Genomic DNA, 24,547 nt, shown 5'->3' with positions numbered 1-24,547 from the left:
TGATCTCTGGTCTTTGGGCCTCATGTTCTAATGCATGAATATGTTTTGATCTAGAGTTGTAGTGCTTAAGGTTATCTTACTCCTCAGTTTCAAGACTTTTCCAGCCTTCAACAGATTTTTTGGATTGCTCGGATTAATCATGATTGTTCTCTAACACGGAATGTATTTGTAGTACCATTAAGCAACAAAAATGTGGCCTCTACAAATGATGTGGCTTTAGGTGAGCATGCCACACTTTTTTTAATATGATTTATACATTATTTTTCCACAAATTATGTGTTACTTATTGTTTCTCTTTGACATATGATCTCAATAAACTGCTCTGAAGACTGTGTAAGTAACAAGGTTAAATTAAAAAAAGTTTCGTAAATTTGTTAAACACTGCAGTCTATCCAGTAACTCACACTGGTACAAAAAATGGCAGGAAAAAAAACTGTGTTCATTTTGGCCACTAGGTGTCGGCAAAGTACCTCCTTTTAAAGTTCACGCGTCTGTTTTGTTATACACAAATTTGCGATAAAAATGTTTTTATTTTGTTGTTGCAAATAACCTATCGTGAATATAAGAATTTAGTCACCCGAGGTCATATGGGTTGGTTTGGTAAATTATTTACTCAGCGCTCGTTGCTTGTATTCCGGATGTTGGTGGCGCTGTGTCGCCTGCCTGTGTGTCCGTCCGTGTATGCGCAGTTAGGATATGTCAGGGCAGCAACAGTAGCAGCAGCAGCAGGAGCAGCAGCAGGGACATGTTTGAGTAAAAACCTTCGTTGTTTTCTCTCAGGAGCAGCTTTAAATCTCCGCATTAATGATGGGACAGTGTGGAATTACGTCCTCGAAGACGGTCCTGGTCTTCCTAAACCTGATATTTTGGGTAGGTTTGCAGGTTTTTTGATTGTTATTATTATACGTGCGTCACACAAGTGCACCCCCCCACCACCACCTTAGCTGTGCTTGTCTGCAGTCAGCTGCCCAACCAGCTTCAACATGTCTGATATTTGTGTTTCACAAAAGATTCACAGAAACAATAGCAGCAGAAAATAATCCACTTAAAAAATTCAGGGTATGATACTGTATAATTTCCGCTAAATGTTTTTAGCTGAGTTTTAGCGTTAAGGAGCCTTTGTTTGCAGTTGTATGACTTTCACTCTTCCTAGGGGTGGGGGATCCTGTGTAGATAAAAACAGACCAGAGAATGATGCAGCAAAATTGTTTGCTAGTGGTCTAAAAATAGCAAACTCACCAGGCAGGAGAGTTGTGTTAGCTCAAATCAGTGAATAAAACATCATTTTAATGGTAGATGCATGTTGAGTTGTTTAAATAAAGACAGGTAATTTCACTTTTTTTTATCATGTGCATATAAATTAAAATAAAGCAAATATAGGGATAAAAACAATAATTTGACTACATAACCTCAAAAGTACTAATGTGCTTTTGAGGAATGTATGAGGATAACAAGTCCAAATAAAAGTAAGTAAACAAAAAAAAACTTTGTAACTTTGGCTACAATTGCTGGCAAAAACACAATATTGCAAATTCACTGCTATATAGTGTAGAATAGTTTACTTAAGTTATATTTTAATTAAACACTGAAAAACTAAAATTGTTCTGATAGCAAAACCAACAATCCAATATAATTTTTTTTTGTAATTATTAATCAAGTGAAAATTACAATCTCTGATCTATTGGTAGATCTCAGTTTGTGTTTTCTGCAATTATTTGTATTCTTATGGTTCCAATTTCTTATTAATCACTTAAAATATTGGAATGTCACTTTCAGTTGTTTGGTAACATAAGGAGCAACTCTTGCTGCGTTTTTTGGAGCCAATATTTTTAAGGGCTTTGTTTTTCAAAAAATGGGTGGTTGACGATTTCTTTTCCTTTTGTTATGAGACCAATTTAAGGTTTTATATAAACAAATTTAAGCATTATGCTGGTAAAAGTATCCACCCTTGAGAAAAGCAGGTTTTAAGCAACAACAAGTTTCCTCTGAACTAGTTTTTCCAGCATTTCCAGCCAGTGAAAACTTCCAAATAGGATAATCTAGAAAAAAATGTTTTAAGTACTGATCTATAGCAACAACAATCAAAAGGAGATTGCACAAATTTAATATGCAGAGGAGGCAAGAAAATGTATTGTTTCAGAACATGACATTAGCTTTGAAGCATAGTGATGAAACTGTAGTGTTTTGGGTTCACTTTAGTGCTTCTGGTCAAGGCAGCCATTCATCCATCCATCCATCTTCTTCCGCGTATCCGGGGTCGGGTCGCGGGGGTAGCAGCTTCAGAAGGGAGGCCCAGACTTCCCTCTTCCCAGCCACTTGTTCCAGCTCCTCCGGGGGAATCCCGAGGCGTTCCCAGGCCAGCCGAGAGACATAGTCCCACCAGCGTGTCCTGGGTCTTCCCCGGGGCCTCCTACCGGTGGGACGTGCCTGGAACACCTCGCCAGGGAGGCGTCCAGGAGGCATCCTGGCCAGATGCCCGAGCCACCTCAACTAGCTCCTCTTAACGTGAAGGAGCAGCGGCTCTACTCTGAGTCCCTCCCGGATGACTGAGCTTCTCACCCTATCTCTGAGAGAGCCCAGACACCCTACGGAGAAAACCCATTTCGGTCACTTGTATCTGCGATCTTGTTCTTTTGGTCATGACCCAAAGCTCATGACCATAGATGAGGGTGGGAACGTAGATTGACCGGTAAATCGAGAGCTTCGCTTTTTGGCTCAGCTCTCTCTTCACCACGACAGACCGGTACAGCGCCCACTTGACAGCAGAAGCTGCGCCAATCCGCCTGTCGACCTCCCGCTCCCTTCTTCCCTCATTTGTGAACAAGATCCTGAGATAGTTGAACTCCTCCACTCCTCCACCCTGGAGAAGGCACTCTACCCTTTTCTGGCTCAAGACCATGGCCTCGAATTTGGAGGCACTGATCCTCATCCCGGCCGCTTCACACTCGGCTGCGAACCGCTCCAGCGAGAGCTGCGGATCACGGCCTGATGAAGCCAAGTCATCAGGCCGTGGTCAAGGCATTTATATAGGTAGTAAGTAACAAAAACTAGAAAAATCCGACTATTTAAGTAATATTTACTGAAGATTCATGAATAAAGATGTATAACTCAACTATGTTGTACTTTTTTTATTAACAAAGAAATAGTATACAGAAATTACATTAATCCTTAAAAAAAAAACAGGTGAAACATTTTTGAAGTTTTTTACATTGTGGTTATTTTTGCTTTGACAGCAGTAAATGTAATGTAACATTTTCTGGTTGCCCACAGGCCGCTGCTGGCATCCTTTGTTATGTTGGCGCCTATGTTTTCATCACTTATGACGACTATGATCACTTCTTCGAGGACGTTTACACTCTGATCCCTGCAGTCATCATCATAGCAGTAGGTGCGCTGCTTTTCCTTATTGGACTCATCGGATGCTGCGCCACAGTGAGAGAGAGCCACTGTGGACTTACCACGGTGAGTAAACCAGTTCCACTGTAATATTGCGTGTTTTATTTCACGTAAAATTCTTTTCTAATTTATTCTGTTTAGTTAAACGTAGAGCCACAAGTAGTGAATAATACATTTGGAAAAAGTAACTTGAACAACGGTATCTGCTATCCATGTATCTATAATCTTGAAATCCAATCCACAGTTTGTCGTCATTCTCCTGCTGGTTTTCATGACGGAAGTGGCTGTGGTGGTTCTCGGATACATTTACAGAGCGAAGGTGAGAAAGAGAATTGTAATTGTTTAATTTGTGACACGGACGATCTTTTCTGATAACTCTTAAATTCAACTTCAGATTATTATTGGCAGTTTAGCTAAAGTCCTCCTGCTAACAAAATTGCTGACCCATAAAATTGAGAACCACAGGAAAGGGTGTTGACTGAGTTGACTAGAAAAACCAGAGGTAGTGGATTGTGCACTTTCATCTGTGTGGTTTGACATCATAATATGGACCGGTCTGCCTAATGCTTGACTCAATTGTGTCTTAGCATTTTCATGGGAACAAAGGCGGGAAAATGTGTGTGTGTGTGTACTTAGCCTTAAGCAATCATCCGCCTTCTCCAATCAGCCCATGTTTGCTGTGAGGCTGCTAAATATTGTCTTTGTATCTAATAGAGCAGTAATGTTTACCCTTCTTTACTGTTTCCAGGTTGAAAATGAAGTCAACACTTCTATCATGAAAGTTTATGATGAGTACAATGGCACGAACAGCAACGCCCAAAGCCGGGCCATTGACTACATTCAGAGACAGGTAAATAAAAGAAAACAACCTTTTATTTGTAAGCCATCCACGATGGCCTTGTGTTGTTCCAGCCGTGCATCTGTTTCCAACAGATGCACGGCTGGAACAACATTATTGACTTTGTTGTTTTCGTTTTCAGCTTCAGTGCTGTGGCATCCACAATTTCTCAGACTGGAAGCACACACACTGGTATGAAGAATCGAAAAACAACAGCGTTCCCATCAGTTGCTGCAAAATTGCAGGCTGCACAGGGTCTCTTACTCATCCTGAAGACCTCTACCAAGAAGTAAAAAGGCTTAATTTTTTTTTAATAAGGACTTGTAGTTTTGAATGTTTGAACATCATTTGTGTGGGTTTGTAGGGTTGTGAAGCGCTGGTCGTGAAGAAGTTACAGGAGATTATGATGTATGTCATCTGGACTGCGCTGACGTTTGCTGCCATCCAGGTAATTCGCTCATATTTTGGTACTGTTTGTTTCATTGCATTTTTAATGCGTCAGCCAAATGATGTAAAATCTGCCATAAATCTGTAACAGATTTATGTAATTATGGTTTTAATTAAGATTCAGTGTTTTCATCTAAATAAGGTTACCGGTTTCTGAGAGGCATTGTAATAAAAGCCTGTTTATTTTGTAAAGAAATTTGGACATTCAATTTAATAGAACCAAACACAAACCAAAGTAAAGACCTTTTAAAAGTTTTTGTAAAACATATATCTAAAAATTGCAATAGTTGGAAAAGAATAAATTAAGATGCCCTTATTTGAAATTTCCATTTGAAATGACTGAAGATCCAAAGAACTGTCTGTCGCCTTGAGACGATTAGCAGCATTTGAATCTAATGAGGAATTTAGAGGTTCAAAAGAATTTGAAGTCATTCTCCAGAAATGCCACATGATTAAAGATTTTTCTTCTTCATGTCCTTTTTTCTTTCCTTTCTTCCATATGCCCTTATGTCCTTGCTTGTGTTCTACCAGCCTTTGTCCTTCTCTTCTACCCTCCTTACTTTGGTGTCTCCTTCCTTCTCTTCTACTTTCTTGTCCTAATTTTGTTCCTTTTGTCCATCCCTTCTCTCTCTCCATTTTTGTAGTTTCCCAATTTTTTTTTTCATTAAAATTTTTATTTAGAAACAACATGAAGAAAATCATAGTGGGACTTAGTATTTAATGTGGTAAATGTAAAGAACTGATAGGAAAAATGAACATGGAATAGTATGGGATATATCAGATGATAAAATTGTGGGAATGTTTGTTTATCTTTCCAGATGTTGGGGATGCTGTGCGCCTGTGTCGTGCTGTGCCGCAGAAGCAAAGATCCTGCCTATGAGCTGCTTATCAGCGGGGGTACCATAGCGTAAAAAGTGAAACACTTTTCTCAATTTTTCTGAATATGTATCATTGGTGAGAGGATGCAAAACCTGTGATCATACGTATCTTTATACACTAAATACAAGTAAATGTATGCTAAAGTTAATTTTTCCCCAAAAACCATTTGGCCCATTTTATTTAACTCTTCAGAGAATTGCACATAATACTTCTCCTTTTTGGTGGGATCTGAGGTTTATGTTTATTTTCACCCAAGTCAAATTTTGAAAACATGAGTTAAGTATAGACAGAAGAGTTTCCTTATTGTGGTTTGCATTATTTATATTTTTGAATCTATTATGTACTTGAATGACAGAGGGAGATTTCTATTTTGTTCCTGCTTACTGAGGATGCCTAATACTCTGTTTAAAATTTTAACGGCATAAAAAATGGACACCACCTTTTCCTGATTCAGCAGCATGGTTTTGTGTGCAAGTTCTTACAGAACTGGCTTTAACTTATATGAGCTTTATTTTGGGAAATATATGTATTTAACCTTTGATGTATTAATTGGTTTTCAGATAGATTTGTTTTTCTCTCATATCTGTTTGTTTGTCCGAGGTACTCTATTACAATATGGTTTATTCATATTGTCTCATGTAGCAATGATGAGACTTAAGAATGTAAATGATGTGTTTAAGTAAAAGTTTAAAACAAATGATATCTCTTTCTGGTTTCTTCAGACATCTGCATAACAGCTTTATTCTTTTTCTTATCCAATTTTCTTCTGTCAAGATTATGGTGTTTTCCCGTTATATCAGTTTCTAAAATTCTCAGATTGTCCCCAAGCTAGTTGTAAGAAGCTCAGTTCAAAATAGTATTATGTAAAATGAAATTCAGACTTTAGATTCAATGATTTCTTCAGGATGCAGCAGAGATGATGTGGACTTTTCCAGATATGGAAAAGACCACATCTTTTTACTGTAACCTTTAAAAATTAAGCTATTATCTTTTAAAGCTAACAGATTGTACCATTTACTTAATGTATGAAGCACAAATGAAATCAAAATGATAAAAGGTTGCTGCTTCCATGGAATTTAATTGGAAAGTATCTGGCAACTGACACCAATGAAACACGGTTGATTTATTAATCATCTCAATAAAATCAAGAGATTTCTTTGGTTGACCCATTTGGTGCATGAAGGTAAGTGTTCATCCAATGCTAGGACAGACAGAAATCTGCAGTCAGTTTTTCTGTGAACGGTTAAAATGCCATTTCCAAACAATTTAAGATCAATTTTTCTGCAGTCAAACTTTGCTGCCTTAAACAATATTGTTTTGTACAAATAATGTAATTGTGTATATACTTTTATTGACCTGTTTAGCTCTGGTCAACATCTACAGTTGTTATATCAATAAAATTAGAGTTGAGCAAATTCACCCTAGGGTTAACAATTCTCAGAGAAATTGCAAAATCGCTAACCCCAGAGCTACATATTAAAGCCTACAGGACTCTGTTAAAAATACACAGAACAAATATGGCTTGTTTCTGTTGCCCAGAGACTGCCTCTTCATTGTGACTCGACTTTAGTGTGCGAAGCATCTGCAAGAAAAATTAGCATACCTCAGACGTCATGTGGTGGAAGATAATTTGGACTTGTTTTTCAGCCATTTGCTCAATCGCTCACTCTGTATAGCAAAGTATTATGGAGTAAAATGTGAGGCCTTCTAATCAATAGCTTGGCCCAAACTGGCTCATCAATAGGACAATGATCCCAAACACAAAACGAATGCAGATGTTGCAATGGCCCAAAGCCAAGACTTTGACACCACTGAACTGTGGTATAATTTGAATAACTTGCACAAACCTCAAAAAAACTGAAGCAATGTTGAGAAGAGAGTGCCAATAAGAATGTGATAAACTTTATGACGTTATGCACAAAAGGACTATAAGTTAATTCAATACATGGTGGTTTTAACAACTCACATAAGTGATATTGTTTCTTGCATAGCTTTTACTAGTTTCTGCTTCGTCTTTGTTTAATAATGAGAGCATGGAGTCCACAGGATGCTTCTGGGCACGTGTAATAATCTCAAATGCGTCAAAGACCAGATCTTTATTTCCTGCTAAGTAAAACCAGAGCTGAAAAAGGGCTTGCTATTATTTAGACTGTCATATTTTATATGTTTATTTTAACTCTGCTTAATCACATGACCCCAATGTTGCCTATACATGTCGCTTGTGTGACTGTTTTTGCATTCTTAAAGTGACTCTTGTGTTTATATAAATGAAAGCTACCGAATGAGTGGCCTCTCACCAAAGAGCATTCAGACACTAAAGACAGCAGTGAACTAATATACACGACCTACAAAAGGTTCAAATCTTAATATGAGTACTAGCATGCCTTATAAATACCAATGGAAACTTCACAATTATGTACTTTTTTTACTTTATGCAAACAAGACATAAATTACATGAAAGACAACAAATCATACAAAACCTTTAAAACTTCAGACTCAACATTGAACTAAATTGTGCGAAGAAGTTTTAGTCCCGTGTTTCTGTGCAAAAGATCCGCACGACTTAGTTGCCAACAGTTTGAGAAGGAGACAGTAAGATGATTCCAAAATATATTAGGTTTACACTAACTGCTGTATGTGTAAGTGCCATTATTTACAGATCTACAGTATGTATGTAACATTTCTTTAGTTTGGATTCTTGGCATAAAGTGGTTCAGTGTGTTGTGATCAACCGTTAATTCAAAGGATTGTAAAGAACAAAGAAAATAGCCCTTCTTTTGGAAATATGTTCTACGACCAGGAGGGGCTGTGTTTTGTCAGGGAGACCTTTTCTGAAAGCATGCATGGCACAAAGATGCTTTGTGATTTCAAGGTACAAAACCATTCTGAAATGTACATGTAAAATGGGCTGGCCTGAAAACTTATTCCTTAGCGAGATAAGAACCTGGAACCAGACCAGACTGACCATTTCTTTGTACCGTCCACCAGCCATCTTCTCCCTCATGTATCACAACCACAATATCCCCAACAGATATTGAGAGTTCATCTTGCCCCTAAAAGAAGAACAGGAACAGTCAAGTTCACAAATTGTTCCTAAAAGGCAAGAAAAACGGAACATCTACATAATCTACAGTGCCAATGACCAGACCTGTGCTACATAGTCGTATACAGCCTTGTACTCGTTGGTGCTCTGGTTGAAATGCTGTAATCCAGGAATGGAAGCATATACACCCTCTGATGTTCCTGCTGAAGACAAACAATCGGTTATTATTAGGTTGAAAGTTGCAATTAACAACTAAATAAAATGGGCCATGGAAATAAATGTCTTGATCTAATTATGTCATTTTCTATCCAGCTTAATAAATCTTTTGAAAATGATCTTCAGTATCATTATTCTAAACACTCAGTAGATGAGCAGTGCTGTGTAAAATATTCCTCCATCCAAATAAATGTCAGCGTTGACAGCGTTTTCTCGTTTTCTCGTTTTACCTCTGTTAAAAAGAGCGCACCAGTTTTTGTCCTAAATTTAGTAACTCATTTTAATATCTGCTGGGTTAATACAAAAGCTTTGACTGTCTTGTCTCTAGAGTTTTGTTTCTCTTTTGACTGAAACAGGTTTGTGTTTAGAGCCTTGGTAAACTTTTGTTGTGCTACAGCCACAAACATCTATGTATTTCATTAGGATTTAAAATGATTCACCCACACAAAGCACTGCAAAATTGTAAAGGAGAAGTGTTGCATGTGTTTTTACATTATGAAAATCTGAAAGGTTCTACATATTTAGCCCTCCTTACTTTGACACATTTAAATAAAATCCAATGCAAACGGTTGGCTTAAATAGTAAATAGAGTCCATCTGCAGGTAATTTATTCTCCAGGTGTCCTGTGATGGTCTCTGAGGTTTTCTAGATACATTAGTGAACAAATATTCACTAATGTATCATGAAGATTATGGAAAACCACAGAAAGTATAACTGTGAGCTGAGGTTTACCTGTCCTAGACATACAGTCACTGCTACAGCACAATGGTTCATGTGCTGAAATGGCCCAGTCAAAGCCCAGACCTAAATGCAATTGAAAATCTGAGGTCAAACGTAAGATGTGATGTTCAAAGACATTTAAGAGTGGGCAAAAAGTCCAACACCTACAAATTTGGTAGATTTGAACATATAGACTTAAGGGGCTGCAATTGCAGCAAAAGTATTGACTCAAGGGTGAGTTTATTCATGTGTATACTGTACTTTTCAGATTTTTGTTTGTAAAATTTAGAAACCCATCTGTCGTTCCCTTCCACTTCACAATTCTGCACCACTTCATGATGATCTGCTGCATAAATGTCAATGGAACTGATGTCACGTGACAAAATGTAGAAAAGATTTAAAAGTTATTGCAATGCTTGCGCTGCACTGTGTTTATGGTTAAAACTCACAGGCAAAACCTATATTTCTGTGGAGATTATTTTTATAAGAGAGAAGCTACAAGTTAGTTCACCGGTTGAGAAAAGGTTTATCAACTAAATTTAAGCAAGCTATGGCTTTTATTCATCTTGCTTTGTCTGGACGAGTCATTATGAAAACTTGTAGGATGAGTTGAATAACATAGGTACAATACCAGGAGGTTCTGACACTCCTTCATTGATGGTCAGCTTGGAGCCAAATGTACAGCTTCCTGGCAGCAGATTTGAAATCCTAAAGATTATAAAAAGTTGTTAGAGAAGTCCACTAAAACATGATTGAGAGAGAGACAGAGAAGTAGAGAGAGAGAGAGATAACAATAATTTTTATTGGCTGTCATAATCCAACCTTTTCTTGACTCCCTCTACAAATCCAGCACTGCCGTTCTGCAGAGAAGCATTATTCTCATAGTAATTTTGATATTCAATCGGAGCTGTGGGCAAAAAAGAGGCATTAAAATCGACTCAGTAAGCTCCACCTAGCCCTGATATAATGCCTACTGAGCTGAAAGATAATATTGAAATGACTTCTCAGTACAGAACATATTCAAATGTTAGATGTTAGATGTTGAGAGGAAGCCTGCAGGCGTTACATACCTGGGGGCGTCAGGTGACACTTTTTCATCTCCACAAAGTTGTTGTTGTCTGTGATGATGTCACAGTTTTCAAGCGAATTCCGTACATTCTCACAACACTGAAACAAAAGGTTTGTCAGGAAGGAAGAGTAAATATTTGGCGCCGTATCCCTGACAGCTCAATAGGTGTGAAACCAGCTGACCTCGTCATCTTTGACACACTGCAACGACAGCTGGTTACAGTGCACCCACAAAGCATTCCTTATGACACTGATGCGATCTTCTTCTTGCTGCTGAAATATCTGGAAGACATTCGTTTTGGTGTACAGAAATGTGTTTAGCCTCTAGTTGCAACTCCATATTTTAAACCTCATATTTGTTGGCATTAAAGAACATATTCACGATTATGACTCTCTTTCTTATTTACTGCCTTGTTTTTGTTCCCTTCTGTGCTGGAACATGCTGTGCTTTGACAGTGTTCACCTGTAACTGAACTTATCGGGATGCTCACAGCTGCTGTAGGGCTCCAGTCTTGTTGATGCTATCACATTCAGGAAGAGTTGGGTCATGGAAATGTTTTTTCAGAATAATGACTTAGTATGTGGTGTGCTAAGGGGAGGTGTTACATATCCTGACTGAAAAAACAGACATGCCACTGCTGCTCTGGCGCTGCGTTGGTGTTGCCAAACCAAAAAGCATATTCTAAGTAACAACTAGAAAGGAACAACAGCGTCTTACCTCACAGACCTCAACATGCGTCGACTCCCACTCTTGTCGAACCCGGTCAAGTTGCTCAATGTTTGACTTGTACTGATTCTCTAAAGGCAATCCACACCAGTTTTACATATGAAATATAAAAGTAACACTTACACTTGACAACCTTGTGTTTAGATTCTGCATATTATACTTTTTGATTATTAATAAGACAAAGGAAGTAAACATGACCAATATTCAGAAAAAAACATATTCCTGGTAAACCACATTGGATTATAACATAAAACATGAATTTACAAGTTCTTTCTCCTTAAATTAGCAAGCGTCTTTCTCCTTACCGGCTTCAGCTGCAGTTTCTCTACACTGCTTTGATTTGTTGTTCATCTAAAAGAAATGGCAGAGGAAAAAAAATTGTGCATTTTATTTTTTTTCTCTTCTTTAGGATAGAGTCACCCTTGTTTCTTCATGCTTTGATTCAAAGGAACCAGACTGTTATTTAATCTTTTAACGTTGAGTTTGTCATGAGTTTTTTCCTCTTTTTGTCTTTGTTTGTTGCTAGTTCATTTTCATTGCGGTACCTGATCATCTTAGAGGAAAAACTACTTACTACACAACCCGTAAAGTTAAATAAAAATTGTACAAATGTGCACAGCCTTAATCTAATACTTTGTTGACACATCTTTGTTAACTGACAATAAAATTTAAGGAGCTGGGAAATTTCTGGTTGCCACTGGTTGTGTTTTGTATGTGATAAACAACCCCTGCATTCTCCATTTGTCTGAACTGAGAAGATGGGTTGAAAGAGAGAAGCCTTTGTTTCCAAAGAAAACATCAAACTGTCAGATATACCCAAAGGTAAGTCTGACAAGTCTGGAAAACCACATATATCATCATAACAATGCCAACAGTGAATTTTTGTGGTGGCAGAATCGTGCTCATGGGATTTTTATGATGCAAGTCAGACTTTTGTCAAGGTGGATGGAGCAATGAACAGTTCAAATCCCAAGAAAGTCTTGACAAGAAATCTTTGAGTCCCTCTGTTAGGAAACCAGAGCCTCACAATCCGATATATTTGAAAAACCCTTACAGTGGAGTACAACCTTATTAGTGGGATTTTGATTGACTCCAAACAAAGAAGACTTTGATGCTGAGATGAAATCAAATGGTGTTTCAACAAAGTATTAGTCTGAGATTGTACACAAACTTCATTTTTGCATCATTTTTATTTTGTAGATTTTTTTTATTTCAACATATTTTTAAGTTGAATTGTATAGGATACATATCACATTTAAATGAGGTGTAAAAAGCTTTAGTCTCATTTTTTACAACACAGAACCTGTAATTTTAGATGTATTGTAGCTGACATTTTTCAGGGTTGAATAAAAATTTTAAGAAGTAACTACAAGCATTGGATATTCAATGAGTTTTTAAGTGGTGCTGGAAGTAATAAGATACCCATTTAACATGTACTGATCATAAGTATATGCATCAGGTAGTTTCTCTTTCAGCATAACATATTTTAACTCAGAGCACAGATTGATATTCAGAAGAAGCAACCCAGTTAAGATGATGTAAGAATATGAATTGTAGATTTAGAGCTACTTCCAAATTAGTGGGATGTGTCATCACTTTGCTCATGTTGGGAAGAACATTAAAACTGTCACCCACTGATGAAAGAAATTGATGACAATGTTTAGGAAGAGCAAAGGCTTAAGCAAGCCATAAATCAGAAAACTAGTAGTAGGATCCACAATCAAACAGTGGTGGTAGATTTATTCTGAGGGTCTATTTCACAGCCATTGGTATTGGTGTACAAAATGCAGCTAATTTGGTTGAAAGTTGGACACAATTATGTGTTCCAAAAGAACAATAATGCCAAAGACCAAAGGAATGCATACATGACCAAAATACAGTATGAGAAGCAAAGCATCATGTCTGTTATGCTATGTTATAGCTGTTATGCTGAACCTGTTATTTTAATCATTGCAGTAAGCTCTGCAATGAGCTCTGAGAAAGGCAAAAAAGGAAGTGAGAATGTGAGTTCTAAGAGTTTTTATTTTTAGATGCCACGATTGTTTAATGCGTTTTTCTATCATCAATAGCTAATAGAAAAATGTTTTGTTTGATTTGGGGGCTAAAGACTGTTGTTACTTTGAATTATAAAAGTTTGTGTTTACCTCACATATTTAAATAAGATGTTCACCAATCATTGCCAAATAATTCACTTCTTGTAATTCATCCACGAAGGATTGTACATGTGTAACATATTTGTGTAGAATATGTATGGTTTATTTTATCTAGATATACATTTTTTGTGTTCGTGGACTGATTTTTTAAAATCTTACAGAACTAAACATCTGCTTAAAATAACCTGTTTGAGCTTCTTACAATAAATCATAAAATCGCTCAAAATGTATTTATTTATTTATATGTGTGTATAGATTCCATACACTTGGTGCAGTACAACACAAGTCTGTTTATACGTGTTTTCATTTTTATGGTTGTTAATTCTGGCTACTAGCAAATGAAAACCCATAATTTAGTTCCTCACAATATAGAAATGTTGCAATCAGACTAATAAAAACCTAATTCAAACGGAATTGTTGGCCAACTGAAATGCATGCATACTGTGGAGCATACACACTCAAGATTGGGTCGGGACTCTTTGCATGAATTATTGCACCAGTGGAGCTTGACATGGAGGCAATTCGCAAATTGCTCTATGGAGGTGTTCAGCAAGCGGAGCTTAATTTAATGCTGAAATTCCCCTCATCGCCGCAGTCACTAAAGAAGGCATTGTGTCTTCAGTGTGGGCAGGTGGAAAAATAAACCCAGCATCTCCATAAAGCTCGTCAGCATAAAGGAAGCACAAAGTGCTCCAAAGTTTCCTGGTTGCCTGCTTTGCTAGCTTTGGTCATAAACCAAAGCCATAAACCAAACTTTTGTAAATTAATTACTTTTGTAATTAATTAGGTTTATTTGGACTGGTTTATTTTGTTTTAAGCTCAAGTGACAGAAACAACAGAAGGAAGTGTGATTTCAAAAGAACAGCAGTGTGTTCTGCTTTAAAGCAAATGTGAATTTTAGTGCGTGGTGCTTTACACCACGCACCACATGAGAACTTTTACACCCCACTTTAAAAGTTCTCATGTACTTCTGAGTTAATAATGAGGAGAATGACGTTGTTTGTAACTTATCCTATAAGCTGACGTAATATACATGGCCACGAAATGTATTTTTTAATAATTGATAAAGGGACAGGTTTATATAAGACTTTTCTTCTTCCTTTCTCCTACTCCTGTAGAGTAAGAAATTTAAGAGTAGGTATTTGTGACTTAATGATGATGTGTTAAATTGAGTGAAGAAACTGACTGGTTGATTGATTAATGTTCAAATTTTCAGAAAATCTAATGGAGGGTGGAGTTTTTTTGAGAGTCACATGTCACTTACCTTGTCAATCTGTTTGGGAGTGGCCGTGGGTGCGTTACCCAGCTTTTCAGCCGTTTGCTCTGCCTCATCCGCCTCCCTGCAACGCTGCTCGTAGGACTTTTTAGACTGTAAGAGTAGGAAACAGAGACAATGTGAAACCAATTACACCCATACATTGTGTGTGTGCTTTTCAGTGTGTAGCTTTGACAGGGAAGAAAGATTATAGGGGGCTTGGTACTGAAAAAAGAGGTCACAGCGAGGAAAAGTAATAAAAAAACAAGAAAACACTTGCCACTTCCTTCCTGGCTGCAAAACATTTCACATTTTATATCTCCACTGCACTGTATAGATATTTACAAACTACTTGGTCTTTAAATATAAATATTTAAATATTTAAATATAAAGACCTTGCGTATGAAAGCAGAATCTACACGAGCTAAAACTGATAAAGTGCTGCATGTGCGACATACACTGTGGTTCTCAAAAAAACAAATAACAAAGTTTTGATATCTATTGCCATGAAAACATGAATTGACCTTACATCTATGGTTTTCTTGTAGAGAGAGACTTTTGTTTTCTGGACCTTCTCCATGATGACCTCAAACTAGTTGGAAAGGACATTAATTCATGTTAGAGAGAAGGAACTCCCCTAAATTTCCTTGATATGTAGTCACCAGAAAAAAAAATGGACATGAACCTTTTTTCTCTGCTCTTTCTGTCGCTCTCTGAACTCCTCCATTCTCTTCACCTCTTCCTTCAGGAACCCAGAGAGCTGAATGTGCAAGTTTCCAATGTTTTCAATTTCTGAAAGAAACCAGAGCATGCAGTGAAAATAGAGAACTTTCAGTCACAGACGTTATTTAAGAAAAAGCAAGCTGATTTTTGAGGGGGTTTGGAATATTGTATGCTTACGTGTTTTCATTTCATCAAACGATGCTCTCAGAGTGCTGTGAGAGTAAATTGAAAACTGTTACGACAAGCCAGACAATCATGTCTTTTAGACATTGTTGCGTAGCACATAATGATCAGTATTTTTGGCTACAAAAACTCCCCACCCAGATCACCTACCAAATCTCCGCCGAACCTCCCGCCTTCCGAGCAATTGAGACCAACTCTTTGCCATATTTTTCCTCGGCCGACGCTCTGCGCACATAACACATTTATAAAAGTTTCCATTTAGAAATTCAGACATAAATTACCTCAAAAAAGACACCTCACCTCATTTTCAGGAGGTCCTCCACATCCTTACACGTACGCCGACCCTCATTAAGTCTCTGAATAAGATTTTCATAACCAACGTTGCTGATGAAGTCATTCCCCTTCATAAAAGAAGCAGAAGATTCATTGCTACAACTCAGTTAATTTGAATGAATGTGTTTTCCCCCTCTTCTATGCGTTTTAACTGCAGCTCATTTAGGGTGAAAGGCAAATTGTCAGTTGGAGGATTCTGAATGGAAACAGCTATGGTGGAACCAGTGTCAAATTTTCACATGCACCCTAACGTGGTGAGATTTTACATATGCAAACTTGGAATAGAATGAAAATATAAGGAAACATAGACAAATGGAAACATTTAGCTGATGGTCTTGTCTGATCATTGAGCTCTTTGTGCTTCTATTTAGTAAATAAGGGAGTCAAAATGAATCAGGAACCTAAAAACGCAGAGCACTGGCACTTAATAGGAAATATTCAAAAGATATAATGAACCTGGATGATAACATCAAAGAAGCAAAACCCCAAACTGATGTTATATGCAAGAAGATACAGTAACACTGTAAAAAACAATTTTGCTTCTTGTAATAGAAAAACACAAGTGGCTCTCATGGAAACAGAGCCACTGACAAAAGTAACACGTTAAAATTAGTTTCAGTAATAGTAACAGAAAACGTATGAGCAGATATAAAGAAAAGACTAATCTGAAGTCAGCTTACAAAAAAAGTCAAACTTTGAAAAGAATATGGTTACAAAATAACAAAATACAAAAAAGGTTAAAATGTACTATTTTCAAATTTCCAGTAAAACAGTTGCAACAAGGACGTTTTTTTTTCTCCTGTGACGCTTCCTCAGCTTTCAACTACACATAAATAAAATACAAAAGAGGAATTAGTGTCATTAAACTATACTCACCCAGAAGGACTCTTTAAATTGTAGGGCCATTTTGGTAGTGCTTTAAATTAATCCCAGCTGAAAATCTCTACTTTTGCTATCAGTCACAAACCCTCCGGGGTGTAGCAGGCTGTAGCGCGAAGCGAGTCAAATGCATCATGGCACACTCAGGAAATAAACTTGCAGCGGTTTTCACTCTCTTAGTCATGTCATTTAAATAAGGAATAGCAGAAGCGGGTCAACATCCGCCGTAGCTGAGCTGACACGTGTGGTAGCAGCCCGTGCAACTTCTCCTTGTATATGAAAGATAATAAGTTTTCTAAACTTCTCATAAATGCTCACATAAAACCAGAGGAATGCTTTTCTTCTGAATTTCTGTTAAAATGTTTATCTAAGGTTTAAAACGGAACCAAGTCTTCCTGTTCCTCCAGGGTATACACAATAAGGCTCACACAGCAACAGAAATGTCTTACTAAGTTTTGCAATTTAGTAGAGTACGTTGCAATTTGTCCTAGTGGTGACATAATACGGATGCCAGTATAGGATTTTGTAGCGGCTCTACAAAACCTGTGGATGACATTTACTGGTGCATATCAGGTTTTACTTACAATATCATGCAAATGTTCATTTTTAATTCAGTAATTTGATTCAAAAAGTCCTTTATTATATTTACTCATTAAACACAGTGGGGTTAAATTATTCTTTTGAATTAATTTTGATAACTGCTGATTTCACCCAATATTAGGTCAAAATTCAGGCCAACACAATATAACCTACACAATAATGGGGAAGGTTGTTATCTTGAGTTGTCCAACAGTCACTGATAACTTCCACAAGAAGCCTAAGCTACCAAAAGTCATTGCTAATGAAGATGACGTAGTAATGTATTCAACCATAATAATGGGAAGTTGAGTGAAAGGAAAAATTGTGGTAGAAAATGTTCTTAAGCAATTGTGTCCTAGACATTTGTCACAACTCTGGGATTCCTTGTGTTAAGCCATGGCTGAAGGGAGGAGCTTATAATCCAAGCTGCTTGAGGTCCAGTTGGACATTTCCACAGACAGTGATTTCGCGAGCTGGGTCATCTGCTGGTGTTGGTCCACTCTTTTTTCAAGTCTAATGTCATCTAGCACTTTATTCTTCTTGTTGCTGACAATGTATATATGGAGATGCTAATTTCATTGTGCAGCAGGACTTGGCCCCTGTCCTCATTAGCAAAATTACCAAATGATTGTGGTATCACTGTGATTGACTAGTAAGCTCTCCTAATGTGAAAGCCAACAGAGAATCTATATTAATCCATCTCTTCTGAGACATGCTGCATTGAATGAATGTTTCATGGAAATGGAGCCCTGAGCAAGTACTGAATTTCCATAGCATGCATAATTTTTCATAAGCTGCCATTTTTATATGAAATATTATTTTTAGCTGACTTTATGTAGTATTAGAATTTTCTTACTAAACTCAATTTTCATTAACTGTAAGTCACAAGCAATATAATTGAAACCAGTAAAAAAATGATCACTTTTTCTGAACTGTAAACTTCTAAATTTGAAGAAAATTACAAAAAAAAAAAAAAAATTCTCTGCTAAGTTTTCTGGGATTTAGCAAATGGAAATAATTTTGATAATTGTAACATAAGAAGCTTGGTCTGATTTGACTTTAGACAGTGAGAAAAAAAAATGTTTCTGTCTTTTTATGTGGTGTATGTCGATATCCGGTTTCAACTACCTGTTTCATTTTAATTACCAAACTAGAACTTTTTGTTCATGTGCCAGTTACTGGAAATATACTAGTATGACAGTTCCCATTTCACAATTTAAAGCAAAAAGGGAAAAGAACTCAAAGAAACAGAGAGAAACCAACAATGAGGTTATAAATAATGGTTATAATTCATCATGTGACAAATGGAGGTGTCTGCCATAGTCTGTAACTTCACTGTTGATAAATATGTCTTGGTTTTGCAAAATTTCTGTCACTGAAAGCTGCCCATCTCCGTCCTGGTCCATTTCCTTGATGAGGTGAAGAGACTGTTGATGACAATAAAGTGAAATTGTTATGGCCTTTCCAATTAATAGCTGCAATGATGCTTCCATTTGAAATAGCAAAAAACACAGAACTATTAGCAAATACTCGTAGCTCAGCCTGAATTATAACCTTAGAGCTCTCTGCTGAGGACTTATCTAAAATATATTTAAAGACAGAGTTAGCTTCATTTAGCCATTTGGATGTCAGCTGATTTTTCCCCATTACCAGTGATGTTCCCGTTGAGCTTAACTGTTTTAAATGAGTAACTGTGTTATTGCTGTTGAGGGATGCAAACTTTGACACAAAGTTTTAATTCTGTCCACCTTTCTTTCTCCACTGCAGCTGCAAGAGGAACCCCAAAGCTCCGCCATAGCAAATTTTAGAGTTAGCTGGGATTACTCTTTTTTTTTTCCTGCTTGCGCAACAGAGCATTACGGTGTGCACTTAGTTCCACAGATAAACAGTCTGCAAGTGTTAAGGTATTCAACAACGCAGCATTTGGTACATCCAAAACTGACAGGGTCGTGCTGGATATTTTTGGTATGAATATGCATGCCATTACACCCGTAAGAATTATCATCCAGAAATAAGAAAAAAAAAACTGCGCGTGCCTATAGCTGCCCATAAAAAAAAACTATAGAAATGGAATAACTTGGGAGTAATTTGTAATTTGGGTGTTTTTTAACCCAGCAGTGGAGGAGTCTCCACTGTGACACAAAGAGATTAAACAGGTGTTTAGAGTACAGAATAGGATCAACCCCCGCCTCCCTCATCATATGTTGACACATGCTTAATTTAGTTTGTAGCAGCTTTGCAACCTTGGAATTGTTACACCTTAGAAATTGTAGATTAAAGGTACATGATAAAGGGCAAATATACAGAATGCTCATGTTCCACTGGGTTGTTTCCTCACAATCATTGTTGTCTAAATGTTTTTGCTTTCATTGTACTTCTGTGTATTTAAGGCCTAACATAAAATTCAATCTCAATAAAGAGAAATGAAAACCTGATAAGTGTAAAGGACGCTCATGTTTTTCTTCCAGCTAACTTTGATAGAGGCGCTGAAGCTTACTTCCTCTCTTGCTGAACCATAGCTATTAGGCGCAACCCAGCGCAGCTGTTCGTCTCGATCCAGCTTGCCGTTCTGATCTTGGTCGTACAGATCTTGAAATCGTACAGATTCTTCAATCTCCCACTGTGTTGGGGATTCTCCTGATTTCCAAACGAAGAACAAAAGTTTAAAACAACAGGCTGATTGCAGAGAGTTAATTGGGGGGGAAAAAAGATAGTATCGCCCTACCTTCATTGCGCACGGTCCCAATAAATTCCGTCAGGGTGATAAATCCGTCTTTATCTACATCATATTCATTCAGTACATCTTCAATGGCAAAGTCCTGACAGAAAAAAACACAAAAAGTCCATTTCAGTTGATGCAAACCACACTGAACAAAGAAATGCATTATCATATCAGATTTTGTAGGAATGAGAACTAAACTCAACTCACTGCCATGTAATCGACTTCAAATGGGTGAGTGAAGGCAAGAAACTCAGTCGTGTTGAGGCCAGGTGTGCCATCCATGTCGGCAAAATAAAAGCGCCTCTTTTCCTTTAAGAGAAGCTAACAGTAATATGAGAATATGTTACAGTATCAGTTAAAGAAGGATGTGGAGTAATCAGCGAGATTTTACTTTGCTTTATAAAAAGGGCTCATACCCCCTGAACCTTTTCACATTTCATCATGTTACAATAGCAAACTGTGTATTTTACTGGGATGTTATATGACCGATCCAGCACAAAGTAGCACATAGTTATGAAGTTAAAGTTTTCCTTTTTTTCCCCACAAATTGTGAGGTGCTTTTGAAGTCAGCCCTTCTGACTCTGCTACCCCAAGAAAACAAAAATCAAATGTAAGCAATTAGCCAAGACTTCCATGGTAACCTTAAGGGCTGCAGAAACTCACAGCGTAGGTGGAGAATCTGTTGAAAGGGGAACTATCACTGCTCAGGATGCATACTTCATCCTGAACACACCGCACCCACCTTCAAACAGGGTGGAGGCAGCATTATGGTGTATTGATGTTTTCTTCACAAAGGGCAAGAGAGCAGGAAAGAATTGATGTGAATCAAATAAAGCTGCACAATATATTGAATCGTAAATTATTGTCGTAATAGTGTATGCGATACTGCAATTGCAAATTACTGCTTAGACACAATTCAGGTGCAGTATTATATTTCAAGTGGCAGGCATTTATACTCTGCATAAAGATAATATTTTTGACCAATTGGACTGAATAAATCATATTGATTTATTAAAATGTCACCGACCCAAACACAACTGAGAATTTGTGACAAATTTACAAATTGATGCTGACAGACCTCCCCCACCGAATCAGACTAAGTGGGAGCTATTTCTTAAAGAACAATGGCCCAAATAATTGATCATTAGATGTACAAACCTGGTAGAGACATACCCACAAAAAACTGGTAGGTGTAACTGGAGGAAATGTGGTTCAACAAACTACTGACTCAGCAGGGTTTACCACAAATGCTGCCCTTATTTCTCAGATTTCTATATGTACAAACTTTTCACCAGGTATCATTTACCTACAATATAACAACTGTGCTTCGATATGTGTTGGTTTGTAACACAAAATTCCAATAAAATACAGTTTGTGAAAAGATTTCATGAATACTTTTCGGAAGACACTGTATAACACAAGCCTACTTGTCGAAGAGACTCTTGCTCTGGGTCCTCCAGTACAGTGTCATCATCAAAAGTGACGAGTTGCTCATGAGCAAGAGAGCTGTACTCCTCCCAGGTAACAACACCGTTGATGTTAGTATCAAACTGAGTGAACCGCTCATTTGCATCTTCTATGGCGTATTGTTTGTAGACATGCTGAATCCACAGAGTGATCTCCTCTAAGAATAAGACACACAATGTGACCAGATTAAAATGCATTTCAACTGGTCTATTTTTGCCTTTTTGACCTTACTTAAAGTTACCTGCACTTAGTAGATTGTCCCTGTTTGTGTCAATCTTCTCTACAACTGCCATCATCTTCTTTCTCTGCTCTGCTGGGCTGAGTTCTTTTATTTCCCTGGTGCTCTAAAAAACGCAAAGATAAGTGGAATGAAACATTAGCAAGGGATTAACAAATCAAACATGACCCAAATATAAAATAACCTCTTCTCCTAGCAGGACAGCCATGTCATGGTCAGGGTTGTGCTGTTTCCCGATGTAATGATCTTCATGGACATGTTCAGGTGAGCCTAACTGTCCAACACTAAACTGAAGCATCAGCAGGAAGAGGAATAGCGTGTGTTCCATCTGTTAAGAAATAGATTGAAAAGTAAGTAAGACTAAATGTAAACATGACAAACAGAAATATCCGATGCAAGTCTGCTATCTGGTGGTCTGCAGGTGGAAGTTCAAACAAAAACCTTGCCAAATTGAAAACATAACTCCTGCGCTTAGTATATGAGACTAGTGAAGAAGATTAAATAAGCCTAGCAAAACAGATTTATTTTTTTGTCTCGCGGTAGATTTGCTAATAAGAATAGCGAAAACTGTGCAAATGGAAAAAACTATAGAAGAAGAGAAAAAGCAAAGACAACGTTAATACAAATACTCTCAGTTAAAACAAGACAAAAATACCTTAACTGCAATTAAGCTTATTTATACAGTTATTACAAATTAAAAACGTTATTACCGTGAAAGGTTGTCAGTACAAGTGTTTACCTTAGCAATGTTCAAAGTCGCCGGAGTACGGGATGTCCGGTAAAAAACTTCAAATTAAAAGAGGCATGGGAATAATTGCTTATTTTCTAATTTGATAAATGTATATAATCGGTTGAAAATTCTCTAGAAGTCAAACTGAAAATTGCGTTTATCGAAGCCTTTACACGTTTATCGAGAATAAACGTGTATTTATTTCTTTTAAATACGGGTTTTATATGCTTCAGCAAGTACAGGTTATGTTGTTATGATTTTAATTTTTGATGTTTATGTTTAGTATTATTTCACGACTACCAACCGAGATCTTGACCCTAAAAAACTGTATTTAAGGAATTGTAATCTTTTTACTAAATGCTATTACTTTGAAAACAAATTCATGTTGTAAACTCAACCAACCGTCCGTAGATGTCCCGCCTGATCTCACTGGTTGCCATGGCAGACAATGCAAAGTCCCGCCCATCAACCACCCATTAACCTACGTTGTACTGTACGTGACTGGCTGTTGCTTGTGCCGTTGCCAGGTTACTGTAATTTCATTGGAGAATTTTGGCGTCAGTCACAGAAATGAACTCAACGCATTTACTGCTACCACTCGAGTAGGTTGTCCTTAATGTCATGTATTTATCTGACATGTTTTTTCCATCACCACTGACCAGAAGACAACTTTGCATTCGAGCGCTCATTACCGACAAACACTAAGGACTGAAGTTGAGGCGGGCCGATGTCTAAAGACAACCGCCATGATGGGAGACGGCGTGGCGCTGGCCAGCACCGTCTCGGCCCGAGAGTTAGCCAAGGTGTTGACGGGAGGGAAAGGTCTGGGAGCAACAGCTCTGGCTCCTCGCACGGAGGAGGCAAAAGCAAAAGTACATCCACGCTTTCATCTAAGGTATGTATAAAGCAGCAACTTTGCTCATAAGGAAACATTAAAGGCTCAAATGAACAGTTGCTTTGCTGCACCGAGACATGCTAGGTTAGCTTACATGTCTGGGATGGGCTTACTTACCTTTTAGTAGGTGTTCTACCTTCAAAAAAGTAGTTCCCTTTGAACTTTCCCTTTCGAAACAGCAGCGCCAGTATTTTAACCAAATGTTGTCTGTTTAATTATGTAAAACTTGCTCTTACATGTGGGAATGTAGCTGAAAATAATTATTGTCCTTGTAAAATAGAGACATGTGAGTAAAACCAGTAACCCACTGGCTCATTGTTTTCTTTTGCACTGTTCTACTGTAGTTATGGCTACTGAAGATGAAGACTTGCGTTGCTTCTATCTAACAAGTTTGATATTTTCAGAATAGCTATGTCTCTTATGAATCTATTTGAAAAACATCAAACATGAAATTGGTAAAAGTAAAATATTTATTTATTTTTGTCTTTGATTAAACGCAGGTACACTAGAATAATACTTGATGTATAAGCACATCAAAACAGATAAACTAGCACTTTAGTATACTTAGCACAAAAAAACCCCCCACAATAATCCTGCATAAAATCACAATTTTGTTGTCTATTAAACATTTAGATATATATTTGATTTATTTTAGGCTCTCGTATCACAAGCCAATAAAGCTACTTTTTTTCAGCGCTTCAACTACAACATATTAAACACAGTCCTTTTGAAAATAATGTATGGAGCATAACTGAATTCAAAACCAAAAATCTTGTTCAAAAATCTTATGGATCTTATGTTGAAAAATATTATGTTGTGTTTTGGTCAACTAAAACAAATGCTTCTTCATGTATGCAGTGCACTCAGATTTTATGACATTGTCACATGGGAATGCTACACAGTTTGATGATGATACAGGATTTACAGCTCGTTATCAAAGACGCCAACTCAGTTACACATCAGATTTTTATGAGCATCATTTCCAACTTAGGACATCATCGTCTTAAAGTCATGTGGGGCTTAACTTTGCTGCATCTTTTCTGATCAACGAGATGC

General features: G+C 37.3%; 4 protein-coding genes across 11 annotated transcripts in view; 2 read left to right on the top strand and 2 right to left on the bottom strand.

The window, feature by feature from the left end:
• Positions 1 to 687: 687 nt before the first annotated feature.
• tspan3a (tetraspanin 3a) lies at positions 688 to 6,257 on the top strand. The gene is made up of 7 exons (XM_028028762.1): positions 688 to 870; positions 3,271 to 3,462; positions 3,641 to 3,715; positions 4,145 to 4,246; positions 4,377 to 4,523; positions 4,599 to 4,682; positions 5,500 to 6,257. The coding sequence occupies exons 1-7, from the start codon at positions 805 to 807 to the stop codon at positions 5,590 to 5,592; spliced, it is 759 nt and encodes a 252-aa protein (XP_027884563.1). The 5' UTR covers positions 688 to 804; the 3' UTR covers positions 5,593 to 6,257.
• A 1,708-nt stretch (positions 6,258 to 7,965) lies between these two features.
• Positions 7,966 to 18,397, bottom strand: pstpip1a (proline-serine-threonine phosphatase interacting protein 1a). 2 transcript variants are annotated; one of them, XM_028028711.1, is made up of 15 exons: positions 16,858 to 18,397; positions 15,949 to 16,049; positions 15,799 to 15,873; positions 15,643 to 15,677; positions 15,428 to 15,534; positions 15,272 to 15,334; positions 14,752 to 14,856; positions 11,640 to 11,685; positions 11,326 to 11,405; positions 10,791 to 10,889; positions 10,610 to 10,706; positions 10,362 to 10,446; positions 10,171 to 10,247; positions 8,709 to 8,803; positions 7,966 to 8,613 (listed from the first exon to the last, which is right to left on the bottom strand). In XM_028028711.1, the coding sequence occupies exons 1-15, from the start codon at positions 16,885 to 16,887 to the stop codon at positions 8,482 to 8,484; spliced, it is 1,227 nt and encodes a 408-aa protein (XP_027884512.1). In that variant the 5' UTR covers positions 16,888 to 18,397; the 3' UTR covers positions 7,966 to 8,481. The 2 variants fall into 2 exon arrangements, with proteins under 2 accessions (XP_027884512.1, XP_027884504.1); XM_028028703.1 differs by having other exon boundaries at positions 8,709 to 8,806; positions 16,858 to 18,392.
• A 307-nt stretch (positions 18,398 to 18,704) lies between these two features.
• Positions 18,705 to 23,751, bottom strand: rcn2 (reticulocalbin 2). 4 transcript variants are annotated; one of them, XM_028028751.1, is made up of 8 exons: positions 23,609 to 23,751; positions 22,051 to 22,194; positions 21,870 to 21,972; positions 21,589 to 21,785; positions 20,369 to 20,482; positions 20,165 to 20,258; positions 19,937 to 20,076; positions 18,705 to 18,866 (listed from the first exon to the last, which is right to left on the bottom strand). In XM_028028751.1, the coding sequence occupies exons 2-8, from the start codon at positions 22,192 to 22,194 to the stop codon at positions 18,723 to 18,725; spliced, it is 936 nt and encodes a 311-aa protein (XP_027884552.1). In that variant the 5' UTR covers positions 23,609 to 23,751; the 3' UTR covers positions 18,705 to 18,722. The 4 variants fall into 4 exon arrangements, with proteins under 4 accessions (XP_027884552.1, XP_027884543.1, XP_027884524.1 ...); XM_028028742.1 differs by lacking the exon at positions 23,609 to 23,751 and adding an exon at positions 22,999 to 23,110; XM_028028723.1 differs by lacking the exon at positions 23,609 to 23,751 and adding an exon at positions 22,606 to 22,759.
• scaper (S-phase cyclin A-associated protein in the ER) overlaps positions 23,195 to 24,547 on the top strand; it is a 64,400-nt gene continuing 63,047 nt past the window's right edge. For all 4 annotated transcript variants that reach the window (XM_028028658.1, XM_028028667.1, XM_028028679.1 and 1 more), the window contains exon 1: positions 23,195 to 23,491. In XM_028028658.1, the coding sequence (XP_027884459.1) occupies positions 23,324 to 23,491 (168 nt within the window). In that variant the 5' untranslated portion in view covers positions 23,195 to 23,323. The remainder of the gene's footprint in view (positions 23,492 to 24,547) is intronic.

The sequence above is a fragment of the Xiphophorus couchianus genome, chromosome 2, assembly GCF_001444195.1.
Source record: "Xiphophorus couchianus chromosome 2, X_couchianus-1.0, whole genome shotgun sequence".
Lineage (NCBI taxonomy): Eukaryota > Metazoa > Chordata > Actinopteri > Cyprinodontiformes > Poeciliidae > Xiphophorus > Xiphophorus couchianus.
The sequence above is the reverse complement of the archived record's forward strand: the minus strand, read 5'-3'. Positions and strand labels throughout refer to the sequence as shown.